Genomic DNA, 27,163 nt, shown 5'->3' on the forward strand with positions numbered 1-27,163 from the left:
ATAAGCTACTCTAAATAGAGAATTATACATGCCTTTTTCCATATCACACCCAGTATCAACCCGAGCCTGCAATATCAGCCCAAAGACCGAAGGCCCGAGGGCTGATATTGGTCGAGGGTTTTTGGTCGACGCTATATCAAATGTTTTTTATTCTGTTTATTACATATGATTTATTTTTATTTTTGAAATATTGAAAAACGAATTTTTCCCAAAAGGGGTGTGATATGGGTTTTGCGGGCTGATACGGGTTTTGGGGTGTGATACGGCGGGGCTGATACGGGTTTTGCGGTGTGATACGGCGAGGGCTGATATGGGTTAGAGCCATTGGGTCGTATCGCACATACAAAAACCCCGTATTTATTAGTAAGTATGTAATAAAGCGCTTTACATTACATAGATATACAAGTAATACAATAATCATTTACATTAATTCAATACAATTTTATGAGGAATTCGCAGGAGCTAACTACTAGGCTAACTATAAGGCGCTAACTATCAGGCGCCATGCCACCTGGCTAATATCTCACAATAACTTTTGTTTCGTTTTTGCATCAGCAACACTTGCCTGCCTACAATGTATCATCATACATATAAAACATTGCATGACATAAAAGGAACAACGAATAGAATTTTCAAAAAAACGCCATTTTAATGAATTTCATGTATGTCAATTTCATTAATTATAGCACAGAAACAGGACATCAGACGATCAGAGACGTATATTACATTATATTATACGTCTCTGAGACGTTGATATACCTAGAAGAGGCTTTTGTTAAGAACTTACCCACGTTGGATTACTGCAAATTCCTTTAGATTTTCAGTAATTTATACGTGCTGTTAAATCACACTTCCTTTTGCAATTTATACAAATCTAACGTGTTCAATATTTATAGTGAGAATGATTTAAAAAATGTTCTATGATTCAGTTTATTTCCGAAACATGATGTGGTATGTCTTGGATCAACCGTTCCAACCACATAAATGAAAGCATTTGCCGTCCAACCTACAGGAACTACACAACATTTGATTGGTCGATACGTTCGTGTGTGACCAATCACATTGTTGCTTCTAACTGTAGCTGTGTAAAAACAATATTACATGTGCTTCCGGTTAAGAAAGTGTTAACAGCATGCCTGTTAAATGTGCTATTTGTGATGGTTCGGCGATATTGAAGAGGCCGAAAACGGTAAGTGACTGCTAAATAAAGTCAATTTAACGACCAATTTCATACAATTAATTTATGACACATGTATAGATGGAAAGAATTATTAATTCAGTCTGACAGTAATCATGACATATTTCATAACACAAGTCTGGCATTGCGTTATGTACTCTACATACGTTTTCTGTAACATCACACACACACGCTGCGTTACACGCAATTTTATGTCATATGTACGCGTACGTTAACTTAAATCACTTTCTCGAAATAGTTCTACATACGGCAAAACATGTCTTCTTCAAATCCCATATGAGCATACATGTCACAAGTTCGTTACAAATATCTAGAATACACATATGCTATACTAGTATGGGTCATAGGTGTGACCCAGATCAGTAAAGCATATGTGTATTTTAGACATTTGTAACGAACCCCAGTGCACACGTGCTGGATATATTAACAGTGACTTATTATATGATGTATATTTGCTAAATATATTCCTAATAGTGTAACAGGAGAAAGAGAAAGGCAACGGCCAGACCAGGGTTTGAACCAATTCCAAGGACCCTCCAAATTTTTGACCGACACTATACCTATTTAGCTACCTTGTCACCAACGGTCGATCCATTCCAGTTCCGCTACATTCCTCCCTCCTTTTTCGAAGTCTCCACCCCCTCGGTTCGAACCCTGTTTACAACCCAGGTTCAGATATCCCCTTGCTTGCATTCTCCCAGTGCTGGAAACAAGGTTTGACAAGCTTGCTAATTTTCTAACAGGAGAAAGAGAAATGCAACTGTCAGACCGGGTTTCGAACCCGGGACCCTCCAAACTCTAGAGGGCCGCTCTACCATTTGAGCTACCTGGTCGGCGACGATCAATTCAAGTCCAGTTCTGCTACATTCCTCTCTGGTGTTTGAAGTCTTCGCCCACAAAGACGCAACTGGTTATAACCCAGGTTCAGATATCCCCCTGCTAAGAATTCACCCATGGCCAGTGCTTGAATCAAGGTTTGGCATGCTTGTCAATTTTGTAACAGTAGAAAGGGAAATGCAATGGCTAGACCGGGGTTCGAACCCAGGACCCTCCGAACTTCAGACAGGCACTGTACCAATTGAGCTACCTGGTCGCAGAACGACCGACCCAGTCCAGTTCAGCTTCAAATAGTATATATACACATCATATTAGTATGTCCATACACACACTAACACTACACGCATGCATCTTGCACACAGGGGAGGCCGTCCTTAAATGACCTTAGCTGTTAATAGGACGTTAAACAAAATCAAACAAACAAACAAACAAAATGTCCAGCACCTATGATTGTACAGGTTTAGGTAAGATTAGACTGGGTGATGATAACAAAGATACAGCATCGTGCCACAAGTAGCCTGGATTTCCTTTATACATATGTATATGGGTATTTCATGCATACATGATACAAGAATCTTTCTTTAGTGTTGAATATGGTGAAAAAGAACATAAGCTCTTAGAAGCCTGTGTTACAACAAGCAATTGATGCATCTCTAACCTTTTTCATTTAATTTTCCTACGCAACTTAAATGAAATTAGACACCCTGAAAGATATTTACTTGATTATTTATCTTACAATATTTTGATGCATTGTCATTCAGGAAATAGTTTACATGTGTTTTTCAAAAATTTGTGATTGGTTTTATTTTCTCCCCTAATAGAGCAGATACTTACATTAGTTACATGTTACACTACTATAAATGGGTTTCTCGCCTTTTACCAAGGTGGCCGGGGTTTGATTCCCCGATCAGACGTGAAATGGTATGGGATCATCTGCCAGACCATGACCATCTAGGGTTTTCTCCGGGTACTCTGGTTTCCTCCCAAATTTAGACTCTATATATACTAGCTAGCGCACTAACATCCAGGCCAACACGAGTTGTATTAATATTTTAATGGGCTTCTGGTGTGTATAAGTAATAGATAGCGATTGTAAAAAAAATACATTTCATCACTTGAAAATTATATTGATGGAATTCAATTATAGGTACAAAGATAATGCTACAGCTGTGATATTGACAGATGTCGACGGTGTAAATGTTTAGAGTAATCCAATCACAATTTCAAGACCAAACAAATGCTATAATGTAGATGTCCGTGATAGCAATCGTAACAATAGCAAATTGCATAAATATATGTATGTATATTGACATGCTTTTGTTTTACTGTATGTCTGCTGGGTAGTAGTAACACACGTATAGTCAAACTTAAAGCAGGAGGCCCATTAAAAAAAATGTTTTTTTTCATCAGGTGTCTCTTAGATTAACAGTATTACTGCTGTTATTCACTTTACATTTTAATAGCTGCATTATATACATGTACAATACATAGTGAACTTCATGGTTGTTATAAATAATTCAATTAGCTATAGCACAAACAGTATAGTATATATACATGTACTGTAAAATCATAATTTTTGGTGGGACATTCAATTTCGTTTATTTCGTGGATAACAAAAATCTACGAAATTAAATCTCCACGAAAAAATAAATATGGTATGACATAGATAGGAGAAAATCAAAAAACAGTGAAATATAATGTCCTTGAAACAGGCTAGTATACGAAAACCACGAAATTTTAACCCCATGAAAATAAATGATTCTACAGTATATTTAAATGTAAATATGAATACATGTTGGTGTACTTAGTGTATCTCTGGTAATGCATTCTAAAAAAATACAAAATTAGGAAAACAAGCAATTACACACCTCAAACATTTTGACAAATCACATGCTGTCTCAAATAGTAATATCCTGTTTTGAAGTAGTAACAGATGTACAGAAGGCAGAGCAGAGATTCACATACAAAAGAGGATGTGTAATTAGAGTAGTCACTTGAAAGTCACTCATTACCTGTTTCTGGCCACAGGGCTTTAGTGAGTGATCCTGCTGAGCTTTGTACAAGGAGAACTTTAAGATCAGATGTGTGGACAATGGCTGCTGTGACTCTGTAACTGCCAGGTCAACACATGGACAGGCCACATCTCTAACCTTTTAGTCAACAAATAACATATGTGTCATGATGGACAACAAAATATATAGTCATGGTAGACGATTATTAATGGTATAGATAGGTACACATCTAGCAGAAATATCCATTTTGGCAGTAGAATATACAGTAACTTACTGCGTTGTACAATGTTAATCATAATGCTCATACTGTGTATTGGAAGGTATATGGTATAGATGTGTGTGATAAACCATATGTCTATATAGAATGAATCACAAATGTCAAAGTACATATGCTTTTTTATTAGGGCCACAAAGTCACCATTTATGTTGACAGCAACTCACCAAATTGTAAAATAATGCACAGCAACTGTGTCACGACATTCCCCACATACACCCTGACCTCCATATGAGGGAAGCTTACTAATAATTGGAATATGCTGTAGATGGAATCATGGTGCTGTAGATTTTAGCTCACCTGGTCCTTCGTACCAAGGTGAGCTTATGCCATACCGCAGAGTCCGTTGTCCGTCATCCGTCAACTTTACACTACTAGTCATGAACCACTGAGCGGATTTTAACAAAATTTGGTGTGGAGCATCCTTGGGTGAAGAAGAACCAATTTTGTATAAATGGTGGGTCTGGGCCACCAGGGGCCTGAGGGGTGGGGCCAAATAGGGGAAATAAAGCAAATTATTCTTTAAAATCCTTGTTCTTCTGTAGGAATGAAAGGATTTGGTCCATATTTGGTCAGAAGCATCCTTGGGGGAAGGAGAACAAAGTTTGTGTAAATGGTGGGTCTGGCCCCCCTGGGGGCTGAAGGGCAGGGCCCAATAGGGGAAATATAGCCAATTCTTTAAAATCCTTCTTCTTCTGTAGTAATGAAAGGATTTGTTCCATATTTGGTCAAAAGCATCCTTGGGGGAAGGAGAACAAAGTTTGTGTAAATGGTGGGTCTGGCCCCCCCGGGGGCTTAGGGGCGGGGCCCAATAGGGGAAATATAGCAAATTATTCTTTAAAATCCTTGTTCTTCTGTAGGAATGAAAGGATTTGGTCCATATTTGGTCAGAAGCATCATTGGAAGAAGGGGAACAAAGTTTGTATAAATCGTGGGTCTGGCCCCCCTGGGGGCTGAGGGGCGGGGCCCAATAGGGGAAATATAGGTAAAACCTTTGAAATCCTTCTTCTACCGTAGGGATTAAAGGATTTCATCCTAATTTGGTCTGGAGCATCCTTGGGTAGTCGGGAACCAATTTTGTATAAACCATGGGATTGGCTCACCAGGGGCCTGAGGGGCAGGGCCCAATAGGGGAAATATAGCAAATTATTTAAAATCCTTCTTCTTATGTATGAATGAAAGGATTTGGTCTGAAGCATTCTTGGGTGAAGGGGAACCAATTTTTGTATACACCGAGGATCTGGCCCCCCAGGTGCCTGAGCCATGGGGCCCAATAGGGGAAACATAGCAAATTATTCTTTAAAATCCTTCTTCTTCTGTAGGAATGAAAGGATTTGGTCCATATTTGGTGTGGAGCATCATTGGGTAGTGGGGAACCAATTTTGTATAATTGGTGGGTGTGGCCCCCACTGGGACCTGAGGGGTGGGGCCCAATAGGGGAAATAGACGTAAATCTTCAAAATCCTTCTTCTTCGGTAGGAATGGCAGGATTTTGTCCATATTTGGTCTGAAGCATTCTTGGGTGAAAGGGAACCAATTTTGTATAAACAGTGTGTCTGACCCCGCTGTAGGCAGAGAGGTAAAACCTTTAAAATCCTTCTCCGTCCATCAGGATTAAGGGATTTTATCCTTATTTCGTTTGGAGCATCCTTGGGTGACGGTGACTCAATTTTGTATAATTGGTGGGTATGACCCCCATAGGGGCATAGGGGTGGGGCTCTGTTTGAAGTTTGTTCTCTAAATCTCAAGTACTGGATGGACCTTTCTGAAATTTCATATGTACTAACAGCACCTACCATGGAGTGCTGTATCTTTACTTATACCAATTACTTTAATTATATTCAGGTGAGCGATACAGGCCCTCTGGGCCTCTTGTTCATATAATGAATATACAGTAACCTCCCCTTGATTCTGTGTAACCCTTTCATAACCGTATACCATAATGGACTCATCCCAATAAATACATGGTCGAGTCCATTAAAGTGACCTAGGGTTGAAAGGGTTAACATGCTAACTCATTTTGTTAGGGTGACCATATTGTGATCAGAATCTGGGTCTGGCCTAGGCCTGTTACATTTGTATCCAACGCTCAACAAGTTGGCGGGGGATACAGAAATGGAGTCCATCTGTGTGTCCGTCCATGCACCTGGTACAGAAAAAATTCTCTCATCTATGTCTTTGCCTACTACAAAGTGCAATGTTGATTATACTTACATCAATTGTGTATCTATGGTTGCTCTACTGAATGCGTAGTGCGGATGCTGATTTTGACTTATATTTCCTGCATATTTAGGCATACGAAGGACCATGGTGAGCTTAAGCCATACCGCAGCGTCCGTCGTCCGTCAACTTTTCCTTCAAACGCTACTAGTCCTGAACGGCCAAGTAGATTTTGACTAAATTTTGCCTGGAGCATCCTTGGGCCAAGGGGACTCAATTTTGAATAAAGGGAGGGTGTGGCCCCCCTGGGGGCAGAGGGGCGTGGCCCAATAGGGGAAATATTTAAAAAAACCTTTAAAATCCTTCTTCTACCGTAGGGATTAAGGGATTTCATCCTAATTTGGTCTGGAGCATCCTTGGGCAAAAGGGACTCAATTTTGTATAAATAGTAAGTGTGGCTGCCCTGGGGGCTGATGAGCGGGGCCCAATAGGGGAAACATAGCAAATTCTTCAAAATCCTTCTTCTTCTGTAAGAGTGACAGGATTTTGTCCAAATTTGGTATGAAGCATCCTTGGGTGAGTGAAGGAGAAGCAATTTTGTATAAACGGTGGATCTGACCCCCCTGGGTGCAGAGAGGCAGGGCCCAATGAAGGGATATAGAGGAATAGCTTTAATTTCCTTCTTCTTCTGTTAGGATGAAGGTATTTTGACCAAATTTGAAAAGTAGCATCATATTTGAAAGGGAAATCAATTTGTATGAATGGTGTGTTTGGACCCCCTGGGGCCTGAGGGGCAGGGCCCAATAGATGAAACTTGGCAACTTCTTCAAAATCCTTCTTCTTCTGTAGGAATGACAGGATTTTGTTATATTTGGGATGAAGCACCCTTGAAAGAAGGGGAACCAATTTTGTATATACGGTGGATCTGACCCCCTTTTGGCAGAGAGGCAGGGCCAAAGAGGAAAAATAGCTTTTAAATCCTTTTTCTTCTGTAGGAATGACAGGATTATGTCCATATTTGGTCTAAATCATCCTTGGGTGAAGGGGACCTAATTTTGTATCAGTGATGGATCTGACCCCCCTGTGGACAGAGGGGCAGGGCCCAATAGGGGAAACATAGCAATTTCTTCGAAATCCTCCTTTTATTCTATTAGGAATGACAATATTTTGTCCAATTGCATATAAATATAACCCCTGACTAACCATGTAATACAGGTGAGCGATACAGGCCCTCTGGGCCTCTTGTTTTTTATGACTTTTGCACTGCGAGCGGGGGATATCGATACCAGCGTCTTCTTCTTTCATCTTTATTATGAAAGTTCAACAAAACATGGGTTTATTTTCAAAAAAGATGGATTACAACCATTGTCATAACTGGAAACAAGTTTCGAATTCATAGGGACATTTTTGGCAGTGGTACAGGATTCCTCAATACAACATCCTTGGGCATGGGTGGCTGGTACCATTGATGTTACACCCAGCTCCCTCCTGGGTGGTGGAGAAAGACCGGCCTTCCTGCTACACACAACATTAGGCATAGTATTGTATTCCACGGAAAGGCTGGTCTTAGTCTTGAAATTTTAACATCCTTGGTTAATGTATGAAAGTTTTGTTACAATTATGTTATGAAATGTTCAACAAGTGAATTGATGATAATCTTAATTTCCATTCAATTTTTTGAGAAAATCACTTAGTTTAAGGGGACATCCCCTGATATTACACAGAGATGATTTTGTATGAAAAATTTCATCTTTCAACAGTAGCAAGCTAACTAGAGAGTGGGACCTGACGACAAAATGTTGTAAGCAGCTTGCGACGTTTCACAAGTGATGTTTCTCGTATGTAATTAGTGTTCACTAGACACTGATTTTATGCACCTAATTTAATTCTTTTGTACCTATCATTTACACGGACATTGTAAAGTGTCAAAACCGAGTCGAGCACCTGCCTATTAGCACTACTTGATAGTCTTCGGGCTGTTCAGTCTTAATTAAGCTCACCAGCTCCGATTTCACCTGGGGGCTCACCAACATGTTATTCAACCCGGAGCAATCATAGACTCCGGTAAATGGACAAACAAGATGGAGCCACAGGTCTTGCTGGTCTTTGATGTATCATGACAAGACGTGAAGGAGGTACTTCACTGTTCGCTCCACACAGAGGTGGTTGGTCGCGGCTCCCCACTGTGTAAATTGTCACCCAGTCTTTAACGTCTACCCAATACAGATCAAATATTGAGCTGACCTGCAGTAAGCTGGACCCCCAACTCCGTTTCAACAGACTTGTATCATGGTTTTTTAACCCGACACTCTCCTGGTTGGCGGGGGTAACTGCCAATCACACCTGAGCTGATGATTATTAGATATCGGACCCCCAGACAAGATCTATCATCACCTAAACGACCCTGATCGAAATACAGTTACTTTGTCACTATCCGATTCAGCTTTGATGTACTGTTTCGTGCGCTGAGCTTTTTATTTCATTTCAAATTGATGCTCTGTTCTTACTCATGTAAAATGCATTAAGGGACATTTTTATGAAAAAGTTGCAAGCAGAGATTATGCTAATCATCTGTACATCTGTGTTTTGATTACACAATGTTTTGATTACACAAAAGTTGTAGGGAGGTGAATCTTAAAAAGAAATTTTTGAAGTTGAAATCTTAACCTTGAAAACTTCACATTTAGAAATGGTTGTTTAGAATTAAAAAAAAAGAGGAATCATCAATCTGTTTCATTCTTCAGTCTGGTGTGATACAGCTCATTGTGTTTGATTTCAGTATTAAGTAGGTTATACTGCTGTAAAATACAAAGCACATGTAGGTACTGGTATCTGATGATTTGATAAGTAGAGTACTACTTTTGTAGTGATCAAACTAACATGTTTTATTCCTGTATATTTTTTTGCCTGATTTAGACTTTACTGTTAATGGCAAAGTCTGGTATGAACCCTGGACCCCTGATCACAATACAATTACACTATCCAACAGAGCTGATCAGCAGTAATTATATAAGTTCTCTAGCCCAGTCCCCGGCCACTGTATTTATAAACATGTGGCTGGTTTTAATTGTACATAGAATTATTGTCGCCTTCTAGCTTGGAGCTAGAGGGAATTTCTCTCTTTATATCGGTAGTAGAGCGTCCGACTAGGAACCTGGAGATTGAGGGTTCGATCCCCACAGACTATTCCCTTTCCTGTTACAGATGGTGGCCGTATGTGGCCCTCCCTGTGGTGACTGGGAGTTTAGAACCTGGTTTGTGGTGTTAGATCTAGGGCAAACACAATTAAAAAGGGGGGAGTAGTTTGGCAGGTTTTAGTGATAGAGCGTCCGACTAGGAACCTGAATATAGAGGGTTCAATCCCCAGTGGAAGCACATTATTCTCTTTCCTGTTACATACAAAACGAAATTAAAGGAGAGGTTACTGTATATATATGGACATTCTCCAGTGTTTTAAATTTTCCTACAGTGGGAGATCCCTCTCCTTAAGAAATACAGTGTAGCAGTGTAGCAAACTGAAAGGTTATTTTACAATATGACTTTTAAATATTTCTTTGCAGAATATTTTTATTTTGGTACTTATTTGTGAGAAAGGAAAAGTGTGTATATGAAATACTAGGGTCTAAGTTAATGATATATACATGTATGTGTTAAATATTGCTAGGTACACTGGTTAAAGGACTATCAAATAAATGACATTGAGCCACATTCCAAGACACAGGGACAAATACGGGAAACTCTTTATAAACAATTTCTTCTAATGAACTATGAGATCTACGGCCATGATGCATTTAAGTACCTTCTTCCAAAATATCAGATCAGATATGTTATTGTTTTCTAACAAACCATTAAGTCTTGAGTCTTGATATTTAGTCTGTATTTGCAGCTTGCTGGGATGATTTAATAATTGTTTAATTGTTTAATTTAATAAATGTTTTAATGAGCAAGAAAACTGGGAGGTAAATAAAGGGTTTTGTTGAAGGTGTTGGCAGAGCTAGTAAACAGATTGCTAAGATAAAGAGAAAAGATAGGGAGGCGAAGATTGATCATTCTGATAGGGCTTTATAGTGACATGTGGCTTCCTGTGGTCAGTGTGGGTCCGAGTGGTCACTCAATGACCAGTGGTAAAGAGGGTGACCTATGATCTTTCCAAGTCAAGTCCAGAGATGTATAACAGTCTTTGACCTGCAAGTTTTTCTAAACAGATATTAAACTTGATATGTTTCCATCTGTGATAATATGTTGGTCTGTGAATCACAAATTATCTAATTGACACGGAATGGCTGCCACTTGATGAGATTAGGACTATAATAGGATGCGAGTGGTCAACCTGTCGGTCACTGTCACGCTGGACAATGCTCTCACACCTTGGCAGGGTAATGAAGCAAAAAATGGAAGGAAAATTGGTGACAATTGATAATAAGGCTGGTGTGTGTACAGTGTATGTATCCCGCCGTTCTCTACCCCATCCACTGACCATTCAGCTTGACCAACTGACCAGTCGTCAGACCTGCGCATTGTCCTCACTGGCCGTAATGGACTGTTTACCATAACATTAAAAAGGGGGAGAGTTTTACTGGAGATAACTTTTACATCATTGTGTTGGTTTCAAATACAGGTAGCCATTTTGTGTGTTAATAGCGATTTCGTTGACATGTTAAATCATTCTCGTTTAAGTCATTTTGTTGAATAAACCCATGCGGTGAGCATTTCTGTAAATGTCCTTTTGGACATCAGTGATCAATGGCTTCAGCTTCTCAAAGTCCCCTGCCACTCCCATCACTTTGCACCACAGTACAATTTACAGTAATGCTAATGCTCCTTTCTGTAATTGGGTACCAAAACAACATTTACCTGTCAGTTATATAGGAATGATTCTGTAAGTGTCGTCTTTGCCTGGATATATATACGACAACTCCTGGGTTCTCTGTTTGTTATTGGTTTATTACTTGTAAAAAAACCACTGTGACATGAAAGACATCATATTATTGTATACATAATGAAACATTTGTATAATCATACGATAAGATAAAACATGTCAAACACCTACCTGGTCGTAGCCAGTTACATAATTTACGATAACTGAATATGTATTTTACAACTGTGATATTCAGTCTATATATTATATAGAAATTACAGTTTTTATCTAATTATACAGCATAATTACAAATATTTAAAATTCACTTCTTCAATATTAAGAGGGTTTTCACGAAACAAAGTCTGCCGAGTCCTCAGTCTGACTTGTTAAGTAAACACTACAAAAAGGAAACAATATACACATATATTAAAAACTTGCTTCTTAGGAATCACTTGTCTACTTAATTGACCATGCCCGATATCTAAATTTGCAAAGACTTCAAAATATTAATTTTACTTTACAAGAATTATGTTAATTAAATATATTATTCAATAGATACACTAGATGAATACACTGAAGTACGAATAGATATGCTCGCTCTGGCTGCTCTGTTCAAAGTGACCAGTGCGCCAGGTAAACTACCCAACATTCAACGCTAATAACTGGACAAACAGGTTTACAACATATTACATCACATCCGCCCAGTACTTCACTCGCATTTACGCATGCTATTTCCGTGAGCGCGCGCTAAAAGTTTCGCCGCAATGCATTACGTACAAAATTACACAGAAGGCTGATTTCCGTTACATACAAACGCGTATAGCTAAATACCACAAATATGTTAAAAACAATATTGACAAATAATGACACTACTACAATTCATTTTTGTGGAAGGGAGGTAACTAATTAGAAACGTTATTTTTTTATTTCTGTAAAATTTTCTGAAACAATTTGAAAAGAATTTATGAACTGGCACCTTATCTATAGAAAGTTTAACTTATATTAAGTTTTCAGTCATGAAATTATGTCAAATTTATATTTGTATGTACATGTGTGTACTACATGTATATTGTTTCATATTCTTTAGTCTTAGATTTTGACTTTGCTGTCAAAATATAAAACATGACACACATTTTGACTAATAAAGGTTTTCATTTCTAATTTCTAATTGAAGTATACGGATTGGACGAGATAATAAATTGTTCTATCTTTACATGAAATGCTTTGCAGTTAACTCAGAGTGCACTTTGGTTATTCGGTCCCAATATCGTTAGATCCATTTATTATCTAGTCCAATCCTTAATGAATGACGATGGTATGCTTGATCTTAATAAATACAGCGAAGTATGCTTAACCTAAACAAAACAAGGGGAAATGTTTGATTTCTGAAATTTGTAAGGATAACTATGCATTAATATTTCATGTGATTGCAGCTTACCTTATGTGATTTTTATTGTCAGAGTTTGAGTTAGGAGGGATATTTTACTCTTTCCAGTTTGAGTAAGGTTTATTTTGCTCATCCCATTTTGAGTTACTCATCCAAGTTTAAGTTAGGAGGTTTATTTTACTCATCCCAGTTTGAGTTACTCATCCCAGTTTGAGTTAGGAGGTTTATTTTACTCATCCCAGTTTGAGTTAGGAAGTTATTTTTTTTTCATCCCAGTTTAAGTTAGGAAGGTTATTTTACTCATCCCAGTTTGAGTTAGGAGTGAAATTTCGATTATCCAAGTTAAACTGAAATCTATTGTATTGAATTATCAAATCATGCCTGTTGGAATGTTTCAGGGTGATGCGCTGTGTAAGAACTGTTTCTACTATGCCTTTGAGGAGGAGGTTCACAAGACCATCATCGATGCCAGATTGTTCACTCATGGGGAGACGGTTGCGATAGGGGCCTCAGGGGGCAAAGGTAACGTAACAAATGTTTACAGGAAGAGAAACCTAAAAGAACATAATCTTCTATGAGTTTAAAAAGAAATATTAATATAGTCAAGCATTTTTGGAAAGAATGAAGGAAGAATTATGGATGTCAAATTAAATGGTTGAGGATATAGAATGGTAACAAAGGCTGTAGGTGTTTGAGAGCACACATTAACAATTATCACAATAAAGAGTTAGTGTCTTTGCTAGCTTCAAGCTCCAGAATATAGGTGACAATGTTAGGAAATAAATTATTACTGTCTATGGCTTTTAAGATCTTTTTTGAGGGCAAATAGAACTTAAGGGAATCCTTACTAGTCTCTCATCTATAATGACGTTATATGCTTTATTTATAAACCCTTCATGTTACACTTGAACAAGATTCCACTGTGCTGGCATATGTGATGAAAGAGCTGAATGACCGGTATAACTACGGCCTTGACCTTGTCTTGCTGTCGGTGGACGAGGGGATCACAGGTTACAGAGATGACTCCTTAGAGGTATGTACTTCCCTAAGGGTTTAAAGTGACCAGAGGGCATGTAACAACCAAAGGGTTCACAAATTTCAAGCAAGAGCTTCTGCTGTCAATGGGTATATGATGAAATGTAATTCGACATTGGTACACGCATACCAAGGAATATATGATTCCAGTAACTGAAAAGGTACACAATTCAACAGGAGATCAAACTTCAGAAGTATGCAAAATTCCAGGGATTAATAACTTCTTTGACACAAATTGCAGGGTTTGCACAATTCTCAAATGGAACATGACTCCAAATGAGAAAAATAATCTACTAAAACAATCAAATTTTTTTGATGCTCAATATATTGTCATTCATTTCCATGGAATTCACTAACTTAGATTTACTTTACAGTATATTGAATTTTTACATAGTACTTGTGATTATTTTTCAGTTTAAAGGTCAAGGTCACCATGACTATATAAGGAAGATTTCTTTCTGCACATTAAACCAAATTCCCTTCTGACAGATTCAGTCTTTTTTGCCTAAAGCATTTGCTTGGTCAAAGTTACTGTTGCTATAAATAGAAGATCAGTATCCTTAAAGGGAATAAGCTACCATTGGTCATTCAGTCTCAAAACTTTTCAGGGCTTCTTTGCTTGGGATTGCATTTCAGTTTAATGATTGAAAGGTTGCAATCAAAGGATTAATCTATCTCAAAACTTCACACAGGACTTCCTTGTCGCAAATACTCTGTTTCATGGAAATTGTACTACATATGTATTATTTTATGTGAAAGATGTTTACAATGTATTCAGGGATACCTTATTGTGTTTATATCCTCCTAGAGTTGGTCTCATGTCTTTAGTCCTATAGTTATACGATGTATATACAGACTTATCTTCCTTATACAGATGGCTGTATTTCTGTATTGCAGACAGTGAAGAGAAACCAGATGCAGTATGACCTTCCCCTGAAGATTGTATCTTATGAGGTAGGTAACACCTTCCCTTGTAATTATGTAAACAGTATGACCTCTCCCTGTATTGTATCTTATGAGGTAGGTAACACCCTCCTTTGTAATTGTGTAAACAGTATGATCTTTCCCTGAAGATTGTATCCTATGGGGTAGGTAACACCTTCCTTTGTAATTGTGTAAACAGTATGACCTTCCCCTGGAGATTGTATCTTATGAGGTAGGTAACACCTTCCTTTGTAATTGTGTAAACAGTATGACCTTCCCCTGAAGATTGTATCTTATGAGGTAGGTAACAGATTCCTTTGTAATTGTGTAAACAGTGTGACCTTCCCCTGAATATTGTATCTTATAAGGTAGGTAACACTTTCCTTTGTAATTGTGTAAACAGTATGATCTTTCCCTGAAGATTGTATCCTATGAGGTAGGTAATACCTTCCTTTGTAACTCTGTAAGCAGTATGACCTTTCCCTGAACATGTTATTTTATGAGGTAGGTAACACCTTCCTTTGTAATTGTGTAAACAGTATGACCTTCCCCTGGAGATTGTATCTTATGAGGTAGGTTATACCTTTCTTTGTAATTGTGTAAACAGTATGACCTTCCCCTGAAGATTGTATCTTATGAGGTAGGTAACACCTTCCTTTGTAATTGTGTAAACAGTATGACCTCTCCCTGTATTGCATCTTATGAGGTAGGTAACACCTTCCTTTGTAATTGTGTAAACAGTACGATCTTCCCCTGAAGATTGTATCTTATGAGGAAGGTAACACCTTCCTTTGTAATTGTGTAAACAGTGTGACTTTCCCCTGAAGATTGTATCTTATGAGGAAGGTAACACCTTCCTTTGTAATTGTGTAAACAGTGTGACCTTCCCTTGAAGATTGTATCTTATGAGGGAGGTAACAGATTCCTTTGTAATTGTGCAAACAGTGTGACTTTCCCCTGAAGATTGTATCTTATGAGGAAGGTAACACCTTCCTTTGTAATTGTGTAAACAGTGTGACCTTCCCTTGAAGATTGTATCTTATGAGGTAGGTAACAGATTCCTTTTTAATTGTGTAAACAGTGTGATCTTCCCCTGGATATTGTATCCTATGAGGTAGGTAATACCTTCCTTTGTAATTCTGTAAGCAGTATGACCTTTCCCTGAACATGTTATTTTATGAGGTAGGTAACACCTTCCTTTGTAATTGTGTAAACAGTATGACCTTCCCCTGGAGATTGTATCTTATGAGGTAGGTAACACCTTTCTTTGTAATTGTGTAAACAGTATGACCTTCCCCTGGAGATTGTATCTTATGAGGTAGGTAATACCTTTCTTTGTTATGATTGTGTAGACAAAATGATCCTCTTATATTGTCAGATTATACTCTACAATTTTTTAATTCCGACTATTTCATCCTGGTCTGTTAAATGTATATCATTATCAGTTCTACTGACTGCATTGATTCTTAAATTTAACAAAAGAGTAGACAAGGAAACTATTAAATACTGTTCATTATCTAATGAGATATTTTGCACACACTAACTCTTGCAAACTGACATCTGAACTTAATAAAAATACAAAGATATTTGAATTTTACTAAACATTATGAATAAAAACAGACTTAATTTAATCTACACACAAAGGCAGGCAGTAATGAAGGAAATGGATAAGCAAGTAAATTTGTGTTAAAAAAAGTACTACATTTAACTCTTTCACCACTGTAAACCAAAATGGACTCATCCAAATCAATGCATGGTAGAGTCTACTAAAGTTACATAGGGGTGAAAGGGTTAACTTAATCTGGTTTGTTTCACATTTCCTAATGAAACACACTTCTAAATCATGTACCAGTTACATTAATGTTTAACAGATTTTAATTATTTTGAATTTCCACACAGGAGCTATATGGCTGGACAATGGATGCCATTGTACAACAGATAGGACTGAAAAACAACTGTGAGTATCATAATAGAGGAATTACGTATGAAGATTTTTGCTTTTTTATGTAAGAGTTACCTCCCTTATTTTATTAAATTAGAATAGTACCTGTATAATTCAATTACCCAAGTGTTGTCAGTGGATGCATTACTGTGCATGAAACTATGGATCTCTTTTCGACTTATGTACATACTATTTCTGTCAGGTAGCATGCCTCCTTAACTTGAGAAATGTTACATTTACATGTTACAGTAAAACCCTTCTTCTATCTGGTAGTTTTTTTCAATATCGATGCAAGTACTGCTTTGTTACCTGAACATGCTCTTAGTTTAGTTAGCCTGCTGCTACAGCACTCTAACTTCAGAGCAAGGTTGCTTTGTTTGCCATTCCATTTATGGTCAAAGACGTAGAAGGTCAAGATTGTTTTATGTATAAGATTTTATCAAAAGTGCAATACCTTGAATATTTTCACTACACTTAAAACTTTAGGGTTTCACCAGTTACTTAATGTGGAAAGGGGTCACATGCCTTGTTGATTTTACAGGTACATTTTGTGGAGTGTTTCGGAGGCAGGCACTGGACAGGGGAGCCATGATGCTGAAGGTGAACAAGATTGTCACAGGTAAATTATCCTTATCATAGCCAACTTTTAAACTCAGTTTACATTTAACACTTTCATCCCTATGTAACTTTGGTAGACTCTACCATGCATTGATATGGATGAGTCCATTATGGTCTACAGTGGTGAAAGGGTTAAGGCTACATTTATACAGAAAAAATCTGTAATGCAGTTTATCTCAGCTCTTGAGCTATTTTGTTTAATGTCATAGTATTCTGATTTTCTTGTAGGACACAATGCAGATGATATTGCAGAAACGGTTGTCATGAATGGTAAGACAGTGATACTGCCAGTAGCCATATGCCATCATTCAGTTGGATTTGCTCTCATTACTAAAATACAGTTAATCCTTTAATATTTAAATTTTTGACATTATGATAACAATGTGAAAGAAAGATAAATGATATACATATGTTTTAGAAATGAAATAATATGTTTAGTCCTAAGATATCCATGTTAATTGTGTATTGCTGTATGAGTGACTGCCTGTTTCAGTATTGAGGGGAGATATAGGTCGACTCAGGAGGTGTACTGCCATCACCACGGTAAGGATTGTCAGCTTTAACCCTTTCAACACTGTAAACCATAATGGGCTCATCCATATCAATGCATATTAGAGTCTACTAAAGTTACATAGTGACAAGGGTTAACATTGAAACATTCTTCAATGTCACATTTCCTTTCAAACGTTTTAATGTTAGATTTGCTGTAATTAATCCAGTTTCATGTCCAGAGGGATTCTTCACAAATTCATACCGGTAATTATTTTTAAAAAAATCAATTAATATTTGGAATCGATTGAGAATGCTTTAAAAGTTGAGCAATTTTGTGGTTCTGGGGCCTGGGCCCGTATTCATGAAACCGTTCTTGTGCTCAAGCATGGGTTCTGTTAACTCACTTAAATCATGTCAAACGATGCAAACAGTTTTCGGCTTTAAGTTTCTTCAATGCTTTTTCAAATCATTAACAGAATACGTTTTTCTTATTAATTTATAGCTGGAACAAGAAATTGGGGTTGAGCACAAAATCCATGCTTGAACATGAGAACGGTTTTATGAATACGGGCCCAGGATAGCATACTATTTATGATAATGTCCATAACTTGCTCTGACAATGAATCTTGCGATGAGGACACTTACTGGAATAGGAGTATAGCATTGATCATAAAAAGACTCATCAGTCTTGTAAAATATCCATAGCAGAAAGGAAAACTTTCCTAATCCTTAGACCCAGGACAGGTCCAAATCATAGCAGAGACATTTAGAAAAATAAAGTACCATGTATAATTTTTAGTTTGCCTCTTGTGTCTATTAAATGATACCTTACATTTGATCAGCAGGAGTGGATTAAATACTTATAGCTAGCTAAAGGATGTAAAAATTATTTATGATTTGTATTTCTATTTTGCCAGGGTGCTGAGGGCTCTCTACCCAGGTGTAAGCCTTTCAAGTACACATATGAAAAGGAAATAGTCATGTAAGTTATTGTATGTATCACAGCTAGAGGTATTGTATGTGTTACTGTATGTATCACAGTTAGAGTTATTGTATGTGTTACTGTATGTATCACATTTAGAGGTATTGTATGTGTTACTGTATGCAGCACAGTTAGAGATATTGTACGTGTTACTGTATGTATCACAGTTAGAGGCATTGTATGTGTTACTGTATGTATCACAGGTAGAGATATTGTATGTGTTACTGTATGAATCACAGTTAGAGGAATTGTATGTGTTACTGTATGTATCACAGTTAAGAGGTATTGTATGTGTTACTGTATGTACCCCAGTTAATAGATATTGTATGTGTTACTGTATGTATCATAGTTAGAGATATTGTATGTGTTACTGTATGAATCACAGTTAGAGATATTGTATGTGTTTCTGTATGTATCACAGTTAGGGGTATTGTATGTGTTCCTGTATGTATCACAGTTAGAGGTATTGCACGTGTTACTGTATGTATCACAGTTAGAGCTATTGTATGTGTTAATGTATGTATCACAGTTAGAGATGTTGTATGTGTTACTGTATGTATCACAGTTAAGAGGTATTGTATGTGTTACTGTATGTACCCCAGTTAATAGATATTGTATGTGTTACTGTATGTATTACAGTTAGAGATATTGTATGTGTTACTGTGGGTATCACGGTTAGAGATATTGTATGTGTTACTGTGGGTATCACGGTTAGAGATATTGTATGTGTTACTGTGTGTATCATAGTTAGAGATATTGTATGTGTTACTGTGGGTATCACGGTTAGAGATATTGTATGTGTTACTGTGTGTATCATAGTTAGAGATATTGTATGTGTTACTGTGGGTATCACGGTTAGAGATATTGTATGTGTTACTGTGGGTATCACGGTTAGAGATATTGTATGTGTTACTGTGGGTATCACGGTTAGAGATATTGTATGTGTTACTGTGTGTATCATAGTTAGAGATATTGTATGTGTTACTGTGGGTATCACGGTTAGAGATATTGTATGTGTTACTGTATGGATCACAGTTAGAGATATTGTATGTGTTGCTGTATGTATCACAGTTAGAGATATTGAATGTGTTACTGTATGTATCACAGTTAGATATATTGTATGTGTTACTGTATGTATCACTGTTAGAGGTATTGTATGTGTTACTGTATGCAGCACAGTTAGAGATATTGTACGTGTTACTGTATGTATCACAGTTAGAGATGTTGTATGTGTTACTGTGTGTATCACAGTTAGAGCTATTGTATGTGTTAATGTATGTATCACAGTTAGAGATATTGTGTGTGTTACTGTATGTATCACAGTAAGAGATATTGTATGTGTTAATGTATGTATCACAGTTAGAGATATTGTATGTGTTACTGTATGTATCACAGTAAGAGATATTGTATGTTTGAAGTAGAAATCTCATTTTGGTGCACCAGTTGTATCATTTAAAATTATTTATCCTTCTACAAAACCGCTCTGATTACCAACCTGGTGTTCTCAAAGCGTCTTTCTCGTAACTCTGACCAATTTCTTGCAATGTGATAATAAATTAAACACTTGATTTAATAATCACTAAATGGTACTCAGCTGTAAGACTATGCCACATAACCAGTAATCGAGTTTGAGCTCAGAACCAATCTTAAACATGAAAATTGTTTTGTTAATTTTGTCCCTGGTTCAACAGTTTCTAAAAGACAAAATGTTTAACTTCAATATTTTAGTCTTGTTTAGCTGCAAAACATACAAGAAGAATAAAAAAAGTAATTTGATTGTGATTGTAAAAATTGAAATAGTAAATATGAACAAGAAGCCCAATGGGCCTGCATCGCTCACCTGGTATAAATCTCACACTTGTAACCTTAAAAGTGATCTAAAATAAAGCTACAGGCAAAATATCAGTATTTATGATTAAAATTCATTCAAAAGACCCTGTTTTTTTTTTTTTAAACATTTCACCCTTGTGATTGAAAGTCGAACAAAGTCAATATGTTGAACAGATTTTATAGCCTTGCAAAGTATCAACATCCTGGGACCCTTGGTTATTCAGAAGAGGTCGTTTAAAGATTTTAAACAAATTTGACCCCTGTGACCTTGAATATAAGTCAAAATCATTCCCTTTAACAAAGATAGTAGTCCTTGATCCCATCATGCTACTGACTAAATATCAATATCCTGAGCCTTTTGGTTATTCAGAACAAGTTGTTTCAAGGTCATACATTTAAACAAACTTGGTAGCCCTTGATCCTAGTGTGCTACGGACTAAATATCATCACCTTGGGCATTTTGGTTATTCAGAAGAAGTTGGTTAAAGTTTTTAACATATTTGACCCCTGTGACCTTGACTATGGGTGAAGGTCATTCATTTGAACAAACTTTGTAGCCCTTCATCTCAGCATGCTACTGGCCAAATATCATCACCCTGGACATTTTGGTTATTAAGAAGTTGTTTAAAGGTTTTTTAAGACAATTGACCCTTTGACCTTGAATATAATTGAAGGTCATTCATTTGAACAAACTTTGTAGCCCTTCGTCCCAGTTTGCTTCTGGCCAAATATCATCACCCTAGGCCTTTCGGTTATTAAGAAGAAGTCGTTTAAAGTAAAATATTGACGCCAGACGGACGCCGTGCAACGGCATAAGCTCACTAAAAATGATATTTGATAAATGTTTTCAAACTTTCTATACTTGTGCTAATTACCAGTACTGTATAACAAATAAAACTTATGCATAAAAAATAACAGGTTAATAGAAATTAAGAAGTTTTAACTTTCTTAAATTATTGGTTTTACAGGTATGCTTACTTTAAAAAGTTGGACTATTTCTCAACGGAATGTATTTATTCTCCAAATGCATACAGGTATGTACATGTACTATACTGATAAATATATATCATTCAGGTAGTCATAAGTCTGTACAGCCAAAGGAAAATATTTTCTGTTGCTGATAGAACAAATTCAGAGTAGGTACATAAACACAAATGTAGTAATAACATGTGAAGGATGAAATTTACGCCGGGTGGATATAGATTATACCAGTGAAGGGCATATATCATCCTCACTTTGGCTCTCTGCACCCCTGAATTATGTCATAGCAAAATTGAAGGCACAAAGATAGCTGTTTGATTGGTCTCAGGTAAACAAAACTGACCAATTGCTAGGCTGATACTTGTCCTTTGAAGATTACAAAGGAGAGACACCCGACTTAAATTTTTACCGTTACGTGACCGCAAGATTCTTTTGATGTATATCAAAGGATCAAACAAGTTTTCTTGCCTCATCAACAAGGTGGTGCACACAAGGATGGTCATATATTTGATTGGGCTGGGTTTCTCAGCATACAGTGTATATATAAATATTATCTTGACTTTTACGGTATATTGAAAAAGGGACAAAAAACTTGTAGGTTAGGTTCCTTAATTTAATTTCAGTTATTTACCACCTAACTAAATAGTGACAGGACAATAAATCAGTTTTCTGATAATAAACAATTTTGGTGTGGGGAAAAAAAAAGGTCATGTCCAAACATCAGTGTATGATAAACTTGAGAGCTATATTTGTGTTGTTGCCTTTTAGTAAGAGTAGGTTCCACTGTCAGCTGTCCTTTAACTTACCTTCTACAACTAATCACTTGCGTGTGTATGTTTTAGTAAGAGCAGGTTCCACTGTCAGCTGTCCTTTAACTTACCTTCTATAACTAACCACTTGTGTGTGTATGTCTACTTTCAGAGGATTTGCTCGTGCTTATATCAAAGATGTAGAGAAGATCAGGCCAAGTGCTATAATAGGTAAGAAAGGTATCAAGACCTACCTGTTCTTTTGTTCTGTACGAGATTCACATCTAAACCACATCAAGAGATGAGTAACAGTAGAATGGCTTTTTACAAGCCAATCAGCTGTGATACACTTGCACCAAAATTGTAGTGGTTTTATTTTCATGTTACATTTTTCAGTTTTTTGGTGACCATGTAAACATTTATTTATTTTTAAATGTATAAGAAAATAAACTGCCACAATAATTTCTCTACAGAGATCTGTAAATCCTGATATTCTTTCAGATATTATTCACTCTGGAGAAAGCCTGTCTGTGAAGACTACAGTGAAGATGCCAGTACAAGGTAGATAACTCAGTTGTTGACATGTATGCCCTAAAGTTTGATATAGCAGTCATTCATTTGATATGTTGTCGGTAAATGTTTTTTGTAGATGCAAGGACAACAGGCTATAATACTAACGTACATGTACCTGATCTGAAGAAGTAAGGGGATCTGGGCCCACTTGTATAAAACATCTCAACTCTAAGATTTCCCATAGACAATACATTGCTTGAGATTTTCCTAAACTTTGAGATGTTTTATACAAGTGAGCCCTTATGCCATAGCATGGTGTCTGTTTGTCAACAATTTCTTAAAATGACTTCTTCGTCTGAACCAATACAAATTTGTACAAATGGCAGGGTGGGACAAAAAAAAGAGATGATTTAGCCATATTGTTTAAAACCAATTCCCTTCTGGAACAGTGTGATGATATCAACCATATTAGGTTAAGATTTCCAATCTATACAGACCTCAGCCTAATTTTCTTTTTCTTTGGAACCTTGGAATCAAGCACTGTTTAATGGAAGAGTGTAGCTCTTCTATGACTGGGCTTTCAAGGGAGGATGGGTAATAAGGGCATTTAAGTATTTAAAATCCTACTCCTCCTGAACAGTTTATCATCTTTCAACCAGATTTGTAATGAAGCAAGCTGGACTAGGGAATCAAGTGTTCTATGAAGAAATTGTGTTGCCAAAATTGAGGAATGACTTCAATACATTTACTAGCACAGTATTACATTAATGAGAATGTTTTGCGATGCTTGCTTAAATATAATGGTGAGAGATACATGCCTGCTTGATTTATAAATATATATCTACTTAAAAAAAATATAAATTTCATTGTTAACATTCATTTGCATTTAGCAATGTAATTTCTAAATGCAATTTGTCTCGCTGCCACGAATTTCAGAACCAAAACTAAGGCGTTGCTTTCCCGGCGGCCGTGTCAACATTAAGTTTTTGCGTTTAAGGTAGTTTCGCTGATAGTGCTACACCAACCAAACTTGAACATATATGCATCTAAGGTAGTATATCTCAACCCATGCATCAAATGCTGGATGCGGCCTACCTTTCATGGTCCATTGACTTTGTCAGCATCTCCATCAACATCAAGTTGCGTTTAAGTTAGTTTCTCTGAAACTATAAGTGCTAGACCAACCAAACTTGACATTTGCATTGATAGTCAAAGCGGGGCACAGGCGAGACATATCAATCCGAATGGCTTGTTGTATTCAAAAGGAGAAATTGGACAAACACTTTCAAGACCCAAAATTTTAGTAATGTGTAAAGTTTGTCCTGCCCTTCTGTACTGGAAGAACAACCCCAGAACTATAACAGTGTACATTATTTGTATGCATGATCTGTTCACAAAACTTAAAACTCATGTTTCTCTTGTGTACACCTATCTTATTCAGATTTTGAATTTGTGCAGGAAACTGTGAGCGGTGTGGCTACATCTCCAGTAACGCTATCTGTAAGGCATGTGTGTTGTTGGAGGGACTCAACAGAGGCCTGCCCAGGTAACAAATGAGTGACTTTCGTTTTGTTATGAAATATTACCATTGAATTTTCTTCAAGGTCCTTATAATGTTGATTTACTTGACAGCAAAAGTTACTTTACCAAGAAAATTGCTCATTGAACAGCAGTCTGCTGTAGTGTATTGTATTAGTGTAGGATATGTTCACCAGGTGAAGTCTATTGCTTGAATGTACACGGTGGCCATTGAGGTGCTCACTGAAGAATTATGGGTTTTCTTCTGTATCTTTTGCTCATGGAACATCTGATTGATGAAAATTGAGTGTCCCATGGCAACACTTCAGATGCTTTTTAATTCTATTTCTCAAGATGGTGTTTCCATTGTCACTCTCCGTTAGGACACACACAATATTGAAAGTAGCATCAATTACTATGGCATTATTTGCATGTATTATAAAAGAATATTGGAAAATATTTTCTTACCTCTTACTGTCTTTTACAAAATGAAACTTTTACTCTGAATTTACTTTCATGATTGCAATGAAACCATGTACTACAGCAACAGTTTGAATTAATAATATTTTGTAACACTGGAAAAAATATACCCTCCATGTTCTGCAGTATGTAAAAGTATGATTACATGTCATTTTGATAATTTTTTGTTTCATTTCTAACTAATATTATGATATTTTTTTGCAGGCTTGGAATAGGAAAAACCCACAAAGAAAGGAGAAAGGTTTGTAGAACTATTGTTTAAGAAAAGAACAATTTTAAGCATTTTAGATTTGTGACAGGACTTTCATTTGATTGGTGTTCCTATCTTGTGTAGTGGCTCATCAGTGTGGGTATTTTCAAGGATATCCACTTCTAACAAACCTCTGTTGGAGGTCAATATCTAGACTTTATTCACATCATTCTATACAATTTGGATGACCTGTATTTGACTTTGCTGACAGTAGTAGTTAAAAAAGTTTTCTTCAAGAAATTAAGATTAGCAGAGATTAAATGAGGTGTAAAAGATGTGCACTGATTAGGTTGCCTTACAAGCATCAGCTGTAGGGAATTTCCCTTTAGCTCAGTGGTAGAGCATCGGGCTGGAGAGCCAAGGGTAGCGGGTTCGAGCCCCAGCGACGGCACTATCTTTATCACTATTCCTCGTCCTATTACAGAGGTAACTTCACAGTGAGATATAAATTAAGAACTGTATTGTCAAGGTATGGTCTGGTGAAGTTGTGGTCTGACAGTGGTATGTAGCGTCATTCAGTTTATCTGATTTATATTGATACAATTATTTGCTTTATCGTCATTGTAGATAGAGGAACTAAGTAAGGAAGGAAATGTGAATCCTCCCCAGTCAGGAGCTGCAGAGAGACAGCCTACATCTATACAGACCCCAGTGTTAGCAATGGAGTCTCTCAGCCTTGACAGGAGGAAACCAGACGTGTCTAAACTCGACTTCTGATTTAATACTCTACCCGACAATAAATTATTAACAGTTTGAAGTCTCATGTTTGTTTCCCTCTACAATTGAGTAAGTTTTAGGCATGTATTTGGTCAGAAAGTTCTCCAGAACTGTGTGCAAAGATTCCTGAAAGTGATAATATCATTATGGAAAAAGAAAGGGTGGCTAATTAAAAGAGAAGACGACTTGGGTCTTCAGTATTCTTTAAGTAATAACAGACAAATGAAACAATGTATAACTACTTTAATAATAGTTTTCACTACGATATGTAAGTATTACATGTATATAAATGTTATCGTGTAATACTTGACAACACTAAAAGCATTGGCAGTTGGACATAGACATAATGCTATTGATAGGTTTTGTCCATTCCATTACACTCATGGACATGTTCTTCTGTGACCACACTTAATTAATTTTCAGCAGAATTTTCATAAAACAAGCCTCAGTTTACTACTCATAGTGTGTTTATGGAAAAACTTGAGTGAGACTGAATCATATTAAGTCAAATGAATTTTTATTTTTCCATTTGCCATTTGAACAACATATGTACCAAAAAATTTGCCAAAACATTTTTTTTGCCTGTTTCTTTTGTTGGTGCGCTATGCATATTTTCACTAGTCACAGAGAAGAACATTTTTTAAAATGTTTTTATTATATCTTTTTTGCATTCTTCTTGTGTGATAGGGCAAAATTACTAAAAATGTGGTTAGACATGAGAAATTCTGTTGAATTCTCACATAAAATTAAGTCCATGAGATAAGTGGATTAATAGACAATACCGGTAGTTCACAATTGTGTAAAAAATAAAATAATAGCAACTTTCAAAATTGTTTTCTTCAAAATCTATGAACATTTCCAATACAAGTTAATTAAAACAGACCTAGATTCTGATCTCCAGCTTCTACTTCATCTTTTAACATCTAGTAACATATATTTACGAGATTCAATACTTGGTTTTGTATTGCAAATCTTCTGTTCAAAATTAGAATTTTGATAGCAACACATTTCTGGAACCAAAGGAATATTTATAATACCCTATCAATTACCTTTCCAAACAATAATGTGATAAACACTGAAAGATGCATCATATTAAAAAATCCCTAACTGCATATAGCCACTTAATTAAACCTACATTTTTTTTAAATGTTGTACAGGCAAGGTGAGCTATATATATTTTAAGGTAGAGTGTCCAAGCACTCTTCTGTATCTCCAATGAAGAAGAGCTCCAAATTTTTCTACAGTGTTCTGACTTGAAGTTGCTTGCCCATTTTCTATAGCAAACAGAAATATGTCATATAATTATATACAATTTCCCTTTTCCCAAAAATGTCTTGGCTCCACTATAAGGATTTGATTTTCTGACCTCTTGTCAATATACAAGGAGCTTATAACCACAGTGCCCA

The 27,163-nt window shown here is 36.6% G+C and overlaps 1 protein-coding gene across 1 annotated transcript; it reads left to right on the forward strand.

Annotated features, from left to right (window-relative positions):
- The first annotated feature begins 1,101 nt into the window (after window positions 1-1,101).
- On the forward strand, window positions 1,102-25,793 carry LOC110447700 (cytoplasmic tRNA 2-thiolation protein 1-like). Its single transcript, XM_021493548.1, has 15 exons — window positions 1,102-1,189; window positions 13,125-13,248; window positions 13,641-13,759; window positions 14,659-14,715; window positions 16,585-16,642; window positions 17,169-17,246; window positions 17,474-17,515; window positions 17,739-17,788; window positions 18,655-18,719; window positions 21,518-21,583; window positions 22,452-22,510; window positions 22,781-22,840; window positions 24,251-24,338; window positions 24,995-25,031; window positions 25,608-25,793. The coding sequence occupies exons 1-15, from the start codon at window positions 1,133-1,135 to the stop codon at window positions 25,755-25,757; spliced, it is 1,110 nt and encodes a 369-aa protein (XP_021349223.1). The 5' UTR covers window positions 1,102-1,132; the 3' UTR covers window positions 25,758-25,793.
- The last annotated feature ends 1,370 nt before the right edge of the window (window positions 25,794-27,163 follow it).

This window comes from Mizuhopecten yessoensis, unplaced genomic scaffold (genome assembly GCF_002113885.1).
Source record: "Mizuhopecten yessoensis strain PY_sf001 unplaced genomic scaffold, ASM211388v2 scaffold3575, whole genome shotgun sequence".
Taxonomy (NCBI): Eukaryota; Metazoa; Mollusca; class Bivalvia; order Pectinida; family Pectinidae; genus Mizuhopecten; species Mizuhopecten yessoensis.